At 41.3% G+C, this 9,242-nt stretch overlaps 1 protein-coding gene across 1 annotated transcript in view; it reads left to right on the forward strand.

Annotated features, from left to right (window-relative positions):
- Nucleotides 1-435: 435 nt before the first annotated feature.
- tbx4 (T-box transcription factor 4) overlaps nucleotides 436-9,242 on the forward strand; it is a 31,225-nt gene continuing 22,418 nt past the window's right edge. Inside the window, exons 1-3 of the mRNA XM_005752012.1 lie at nucleotides 436-471; nucleotides 6,482-6,627; nucleotides 6,787-6,881. Coding sequence (XP_005752069.1) covers nucleotides 6,484-6,627; nucleotides 6,787-6,881 — 239 coding nt within the window. The 5' untranslated portion in view covers nucleotides 436-471; nucleotides 6,482-6,483. The remainder of the gene's footprint in view (nucleotides 472-6,481; nucleotides 6,628-6,786; nucleotides 6,882-9,242) is intronic.

The following is a 9,242-nucleotide window of genomic DNA, read 5'->3' on the forward strand; positions in this document are numbered from 1 at the left end:
GTTTGTGGACGATAATTAGCACATAAATATACCTGCATGCAGTTCGTTTGGCTGGGGGTCTGTAGAATGGATGTTAGTTGTGTTGCTTAGTAACAAGTAGCGCAAAAGGAGCGAAATAATGTTGTAAAATAATTCACAGAACATGAATCGAATGGTGGCGTTTGCCTCCCATCACTGATCACCAATTGGAAGTCATATTTCCCAGTCCAACGCTGGTGTCAGACTGGCTACAGCCGAAACCTCCTTCTGCTCCAATCACGTGACAGTGGGAGTCCGTGGAGGTTTAATTCCCTTCCAAGAAGGCCAGCTCTAATCTGCCGCTATATACATCTATTAAAGAAGAAAAAACTGAAGTTCTTTGATTGCAGCAGATGCAGAGGTGCTGCACGAGTGTGGCACAGGGAGGACTGAAGACTGGAGAGCAGGCTGAAGGAGTACAAAGGTCAGGCAGCGCAGAGAGGAGGACGGGAGGTAAGAAGCTCGCCAAATAACAAAATAAGCAGTTTTTTTGTGTATTATGATCTGTTATTGGAATTACTCTTTACAGTTCAGTGTGCTGCGTCTGTGTCAAACTAAAGCCCGTCAAAAAGTACAAATGCAGTTATTTTAGTATTTGAACACATTTTTTAAGTTACTTGTGAAAACACTTAAACACTTTCACGCAAGTTTTTCACGCACTTAAATATTTAAAGTCTTGTGAATTCCCAAACTCTCTGATATTGATCGAGCCGCGCTACACGAGGGTCACACTTCTCCTGAGAGTACAACACGCACATTTATGTGGTTTGAAAGGGTTCAGGCTTTAGTCTAATTGCTTTCTGGTTAATTGAACTGATTGGCTAATTGGCTGTGACACAATAAGGGCGTATGCGGAGATAAACGCGGCTACATCGTAATGAAGGCTTTTGCAGTTTCTGTGGTGGAGACAGACAAACACTTCTTGCGCGTTTCTTTTACTTCTGATAGTTTAATGAGCCAGCAAACTCAAGGTACAAGGTAAAAAATAAAAAGACAGAGAAATGTATTTATTTGGGTTAAATTGAGCATAAACGGTGGTGTTTATAGTGAGTGAGGCAGGGCGAGAATGTGTGTCGAGTTAATAGTTTGAGGTTGGAGAATAAAGCAGCTCACTCTCCGCTCTTCAGGAGTTGGAGAAAGTCTGTCAGCAGCGCTATCAGCCTGCTTGGAAAGGCAGCGGAGCAGAGCTGCAAACACACACACAGCTGAGTGACAACCGGGGCCGTTCATGCGCTCGTGTCACCAAGCAGACATATAAGTCACGCTGGCATCTGATTTATAGACGCGCTGCAGATTCACGCTTCATTTAACGCGAAGCCACAGCGTATATTTCACCTGCAGACCCAGCGCGGCCTCCGCGTCAGCCCTGCTGCATGTGGCAGTGTGCAGAAGGATGCCTGCTGCTGCTGCTGCTGCTGCTGGGTTATTACCGCACACACACACACACTGACAAAACGGCTTTCAACACTACCTCATATTCCTAAACATTATTCTCAAGTGGTTTTACATTCGGGTCTTTATGGAGATGGAAGAGTCATTTAAACACATTTAATGCGTAAAGTTTTTATTTTTTAATTTAATTTAATCCATGTATTTAACCTTGTTAAACGTAGAATTTACGAAGGTTTTATTTTCTTTCAAAATGTCTTCTCAGTTATTTGAGTAGGCATGATCTGCTTGTGGTCTCGATTCATTCAGCGTTTATTATATACATGCTGATCAAAATAAATAATTAAATGTTATGAATAATCCAGGATTCCTAATAGGTAATCGCTGGTTTGGGCCAGTGCATATTTGCAAGTGACATATTAATCACAATGTCTGCAGTGGCACAAGTAATGCGAGCGCTCTATTAAACCGCTGTGAGGCTGTTAATAGAAATCCACCGCGGCCTATGTGCTACTGTAGCACACAGCTCGCTGTTTTCAGTGTGAGATTCCATTGTATGTTACAAAGCTCTTTATTGGTGGTTACACGCACAAGTTGTTAGAATGTATTTTGAATAATTTCGTGGCTTCATGTCGGGTGGGGAACAGTGTTTTGGGGGCTACCCTGGTTCATGAGGTGGGTTATCGTGGACGGGGAGTCAGGGTCACCACCAAGCCCCGTGGAGGCGAGAGAAGGCTGGGGTTATCTTCTACAATATTTTATGAATATTGTCTTGTTCACTGGTTGTACTTGGTTTTACATTAAAGCCTCACTTTAGTCAGCATAGGTTCAGTCCGGCCTGGTGACCCGAGGCAATGACGAGGGTTGATACAGCAATTACCAGATAATCACCAGACATGCATTCAAATGAAAACGCAATAATAATAATAGTGCACATTATAGTCTGGTGGTGTTGGGAATGCTACCAAGATACCAAGGCTCAGAGGAGGGCACCGTTTCTACACCACAGCTGTAAGGCTGACCCGGTGAGAGGAGCAGTGGGCAACGAATCACTTTCTCCCTGCTGCTTTCACACACCGAGGGGGACTGAGCTACTGCGTGTAGCAATGTAGCAAAGCTCTTGTTGCAGTGTGTGTGTGTGTGTGTGTGTGTGTGTGTGTGTGTGTGTGTGTGTGTTTCCAAGAAAATAACCCACTGAGATCCCCCCTCAGAGCTCCAAGTGCGCACTGCACAGGCGCAGAACGCGGCTTGTCGATAGAGAAGCTGAAAGGCACTAAGGCAGCCGAACCGACCGGCACTTCCCAGCGGACAGCCGCCGCTGCTGCAGCCGTCAGCACAGCGCTCGAGACGAGCAGTTATCTTCTAAAAGCACGTGCAGCCGCGGTGGGAAGGGGAGGAACCCTGCTGTTTGCAGGCCGAGGACCGAGCTGCTGTGCGCGGAGATGGATTTAAGCAGATGATAGCTGACTGCGTGAGGTACAGTAGAGAAGCGTCCGCGCTGCCGACCGACTTGTAAATAGTGCTGTTTGTTTCAAGAGGGGAGAGCAATGCTGTGTCATCCAGAGTGTGATACTCTGTGGGGGAATCAACCCACTGTAATTAACCCACTGTACTCAGTCCACAGAGAAATCTGACAAGGAAGCGCTGAAACTGACAGTCAGAGAGAGAGAGACAGAGAGACAGCCAGACTGAATGAGAGCTGGGATGAGCAAGTCTAGCTTTTTATTTCTATCTTTATTTACTTGTTTTTATTGATATTTATTTATTTCAGAACATGTGCATGCTGACTTTTTTGACTGGCTGTTATTATTATTATTATTATTATTATTATTATTATTATTATTATCACTTTAACATTATTAAGAAAGCTGACTTTCACATTTTCTTTACAAACACTGGCCTGTGCTCGGAAGTTTTCACACACCAGCTTAAAAGTAATTAGTTAATGATACTGCTATTTAAAATATTTCAAAATGCATGGTTCACTTCATATATTTTATAATATTTGTGTTGAATGGAAGATGGTTTGAAAGCTTTTCGTGTTCAGTTTTTTGATTGTTTTAAAATATTATTGGAAGCCCAGCTTTAATAAGAAATATGCAAGCTGCTGTGATCATTGCATTTTACACTAAAAAATGACGTAGATTAAAAGCCAGACAATTGCTTTATTGTTTCCATGCATCAGTATTTGCTCATTTTATTTTGAGGAGTTTTTGTTTGTCTGCATTGAGGTTTAAATGCTGTCAGCGGATTAGAAGCAGTGGAAGGTGTTTTCTTTATGTCCTCATCAGCTAACGTTGTTTGTTGTTGAGAAGGACGTGTTGAGCACTGATGCCGGGCCTTCATGGTTCAGAGCTGTTGACACAAAATGGCGGCAGATTGAAATGTGTTACATCTGCCTCACACAGTTAGCACATCTCCACACACACGCACTGTTTTTAGCGTCTTAGGCTTTTGGTATTTGCTACTTCAAACTCTGCAGTCTTTCTGCAGACCTCTGGAAAATATGTGAACAACAGGCCCACGGATGCTGGCTGTAGCGTGGCATCATAAACAGGAGACATCTAAGTTAAATGTGTCAGAGAACGCCACACCAGCAGAGACGGTTGTTGCAGTGTTTCCCACAGGGGAACATTGAAAACCTTATTTTGTGGCAGAACCTTTAATTGTTTTATTAAAAATGAGATTTGACCTGTGATTTTCTGCATGATATTTTCATTTCAAAATGCAAAGGTTCAAAATGATTGGTGCTTTAAGATGGCTGCCAAGTTTCACGACTTTCATCTGTGAGGCCTTCGACCGAACAGTTTTCCTGCTTGCAAGACAAGTAAAAGTGAAGCTTTGCAGTTAAATGAGCAGCTCATCTGTATTCGTGTGCAGTTTGTTTCCCCTGTTTCTTGCTTGCTTTGCTGCACAGCCATTACTTCTTTGTCTTTCAGTGCACTATAATATTTTCCAAGCAGATTCATTTAGATGATCACTTCTCCCTGGAAGCAGCAGGAACAAACCAGGATCCCTTCAGGATTTACATGTTTAAATAAAACCTTTAGATGCTGAAAACATATTTGGTGCCATGGATTTGTTTTCATGTATTTATTTACAGTCTATCGAAATGTTATAACGGACAGAAATATGTCCGGAATAGTCCTCAGATTGGATGTCGTGTGTGAGGCAGAAACAGGCTCATGCATGCGCTGTTGGCTTGTGCTCATCAGTTAAACAGAACTAGTGAAAGGCCTAGATTCACACTGTACAAAAAAGAGAAAAGAAAAAAAGCTTGTAGCTGTTTCTTCGTCAGATCTTATCTTTATTAGCTTTCACAAAGGTCTCCGTCCGTTTACACTGGATGCCACCTCTCCAGTTTCATGGCTCAGAGAGTGGTTTCTCTATGTTTACAGGCTCACGTCCACAGCGTGCAGCCCTGAGGCTAGGAGACCGCAGCAACAGGTTTCACACTAGCATACTCCGAGCAGCTTTTGCCTTACAGAAGTACAGAAGCATTTGCAACCATTAGAAATGACCTGAAAACTAAACTGTAGTTAGACTTTGTCTAACTTTGTGGAGTTAAACAAAAGCATCTGAAGCAGAAGTAATAGTTGCAAACTTGCAGTACGAAGCACACAGAGAGCTGCATCGAGGTTTGAGGCAGGAACAGAAGCAGTGACTCTGTACGTGTGAGGACAAAATAATAATGACAAGGACGAGTCTCCCATTTTAACGATGTATTACTTTGACTTGATTTTTTTTCTGTTAACAGTTCTGTGTTTCAAATCGAAATGAAGATTTCAGCCTTTCAGAGCTGCACTCTCAGCTGCAGCGATGTTCACTGTACAGTGTGTCAGCCTAATTTACTGCTGAGACTTTGACCCTTTTGTGGAGTCTCGTGCACAAATCTTTAATAAAGTCTGAGCTTGGCTGTCACGGAGCTAAACATGTTTAAGTCTCTACGGGCCGAGGTTCACATGAGATGGTCCTCAGGTGCTGGCATTCTCTAGATTAATGGATGAAATGTGGCAGTACAGAGTAGCTCAGTAGCACAGAGAGTTTTGTGACCCTCAGTTAACAGAAAAATGTTTGCCTCATTACTGGCGTGAACTTCAAACGGAAAATTGTGCTGATGCATTGTTGATATCGACTTAAAAGCAAACAGCGTGTGAGGAGAGAAGAGAAATATTGAAACCTCATTCCTCTGTTGTGCCACTTGAATATTATCACTGTATTTTCAACATTTTTTGTCTCTCTGTTTGTATGCCCAGTATAAAACCACTACTTGGCTCAAGTTTCCTCCATAGAATTTATCAACAACAGCAGCCAGTGGTACCTGCACACCCAGCCCAAACCAAAGATTTCAACTACAAAAATAAAGGCTGCATATATATAGCATTCACTTTTTCAAAAATGCTTCAATTGGGTCTAAAAATGTCATTCAAATAGAAAATCTTTCATTGGCAAAAAGTGTGCGGTCTGTAATGGAAACCTGACTTCATACTACAAAAGCTTAGCTGGACGTTTTTATTTTGGAGAAGGGGGACGTTTTACACACTCCAATTAAATCTTAGAAATTCATATTTAAATTCAAAAACCTAAATATGTAAGATGATGGCCCACAGCTGTGCAGGCTCACAGTCGCACAACATGTGATCTGCACTCCCACTGACGTGCAATCTGTTACATTTGTGTAAAAAACACACAAAGGTGTGGCAAAAAGATAGAATTGTTGTTGAATAAAAGGGAGAGTTGTTTTATTTCAGATCATTTTTTAAGTTAACAAAAACTAGTGTTTAAAACATTTAATGAAAAACAAAAACTTTGAAATAAAGTTTTGCTTCCACATTAATCATTGCATAGCAAAAAATGACCATAGCTTAATAAAGTTCTTGGCACCACTGATTTAAGGCCAATGCTGTCTCACAGTAATAGAATAGGAGTATACTTTATAACTGTATATGACATGAGGCTACATTACATCTGGAAAACGTCCTGTGCCAGGTCTGACCCACGGTGGCAGTTCCCCTCTGCTTTCACTGCTGCTCACTGATAAATCTGACAGCTGGGTATTCTTCTAATCCTGCAGCGATGCTTCAGGAGAAAGCTTCAACTGTGACGGACGAACATGTGAGCCGGCTCCAGACCGGCGGGGAGACGGATCTGCTTCCAGACCAGTCGCGACTGGGCCTGTCCACAGCTCCCACCGTTCCCAGCTCCACCGAGCCCGACCAGGTACGCACGGAGGGCAATCTTGCATCTTCTGGATGGACTGTGAAATAGTACGCGTTAGGCTGATTTATAAATTGCTCCCTTTGGTGTTTATATGCAACTATTTTGCATTTTCTTGGATGGTCTGAGTAGTTTTGATTGTAACTGTGACTCTTCCTTCAGAACATTGAGAACATTAAGGTCGTCCTTCACGAGAGGGAGCTGTGGAAGAAGTTCCACGAGGCCGGTACAGAGATGATCATTACTAAAGCGGGGAGGTGAGTGAGGCATGTTTCTGATGAACCATAAAAAAATGAAAAGAAATGTTTGAGTTCATGTTTGCAGTATTTGCAGTATTTTACAGAAGAGTAAATACTCTACTGTAAAAATACTTCAAAAGAGCTACATTCAAAATGTAATCTAAGAAAATGTACAATTTCTCATGGTTTTTTCAGTCCCTTGTATTACTGCATCTTTGTTTGGATATTGGAACACGTGAACCAGCCAGTGTCTGCTGTCAGGTATAAGCACTGGAATAAACAGTTTGTTCAGACGTGGAGTCAAAGAAGAAATATTAAACATCTGCCTAAATCTCTACAGTAAATGTATTTTCTGCTGTGGTTACATTAACGTACTGCATTACTGCATTGCAGGATTTGTGGTGGAGTTTATGAAACACAAAGATTACCTGAAAAAGTTTTTCACCTGATTTGAATCTCCCCGTCAACAGTAACCTGGAAACGGTCGAGCTCCTTGTTATTCATAGAACATTGAAACGTAGCGATAGTCTTCAGAGTGAAAACATGCATAGCTTTCTGGAAAATTGCAGGCAAAGTGATTTTCTAGTGATGGATTCATTATGCAAGATGAGTATCATATCTTTCTGGGATCATCTGTTTAGACAGCTCGTAGTAACGTACGGCAGTTATGATTTTGTCTTTCAGGAAGAGACAGAAAGTTCCTGCCGCAGCGACTGCATAATTGAAAACACAAATGACTGCTCGGCTGGTTGGATTTAATGCGACCTGAGGATTAGATAGTGAGGCTGTTGGACATTAACCAGAGAATGAATACACTCTCAAACTGACCTCCGCCTCTCATTCCTCACGGGATGTTTTTTTCCTCAGCGAAAAATGTAAAAGGTCACCACATTTTTTCCTTAATGCTGTATAACCGTAGGAGATGGGCTTTTCCTTGTCCAGCTGATAAAGTAGGCTCTGAATCCTTAAAGCCCTTTGAAGAGTTGTACAGTCGTGTAGCTGTGCAGCTGTGCTGGAAGACCTATCGGAGTTTACCTGCAGTCAGTCTGCAGCGGGCGCGCTGAAAATTGGCTTCATCGCTGACAAGCAACAGATCTGAAAATGAAAATGATATCGACACCAGACTGAATTATTTAAGCACGTCATGAGCAGTGCATGTAGTGCTCACTGTCTCATCACGGTAGAAGGTATTTTAATCATACTGCAGCAAAAAGCATTTGGCAGTAGAACATTGTATTTAATGTGTCGTTTGAACAGACAATAAAAAGCACCCAAGAGTGGGAACCAGGCATTACTGCAGACACAATCCCTGCTTTATTTTTATTATTTTTTATTATCTCAAAGTGTATCACAGAGAGTCACAGCAGTGCATTTGCCCACTAATGTGGAGAAATTTCTCAACAGACGTATTTATTACATTCATTGAGGTCATAAATACATGTAGATAAATAAAAAGAAAAGAAATGAAAGACGAAAAGAGGCAGGTTACAGGTCAATGGTAACTTTATTGTCCCCAATGGGAAATTAATTTGCATTATGTCAACACATCAAAAAACAAACACACAACAAATCTACAGAGATTAATTCTTGGAATTATGTTGTAAGGAAAGAACGCATCATCGTGAATGCGTCTGAGGTTCACACACCAGTCTGTCTTATTCTTCAGGGTGAATGCAGCTTCAAAAAGCAGCTAGCATGGCTGTAAGCTCCTAATGATGACGCTAAAAAATGATTCATAGCAAGTAAAGTCAACCATCTTACAAAGCAATGTTACAATTCTAATATTCATTTGCACTAAATAAATTGTTCATCCAAGTCTGAAAGAGCTATGAAGGCATTTAGTCGCAAACCAAACTACTGGATAAACTAAGGTCATTAAAGTCTGGGTGATGTGATGGCTGCCACACGGGGACGTGCATTTCTGTAGAGCTAAACTGAACGGAAATCCATCCAAAAGCTGTGCAGATTGATTGGTTGGACAGCAGTTATATACCAACTGCAGGTTTGTTCTTGTGTATTTTGTTCATCTTTAGTGCACTGCACAAAAAATGACCTGAAATACTGTCTCACTGGTTAATCACATGACTCTTAGACTGCAGTCGCAAATTTTGGTATTTGAAAATAAACGACATATAAAAAAACATGATTACAAAATAATGAATCTAAGCAGAAGAAACATTTTTCCAAATCATTATTAAACGAATATTTAGAGAAGGTAATATAAATAAATGTCAGAATAGGGCGAAGTACTTGCAGTGTCTGTCTCATGGATTTTTGAATGAAACGTGTTTATTACTCATTCACTGAAGTTACTCACACTGAGTACTGTAGCCAGAATTTTTTCTCGAGTAGAGATACTTACATACATACATACATACA

This window comes from Pundamilia nyererei, unplaced genomic scaffold (genome assembly GCF_000239375.1).
Source record: "Pundamilia nyererei isolate P.nyererei 1_Seehausen unplaced genomic scaffold, PunNye1.0 scaffold00338, whole genome shotgun sequence".
NCBI lineage: Eukaryota > Metazoa > Chordata > Actinopteri > Cichliformes > Cichlidae > Pundamilia > Pundamilia nyererei.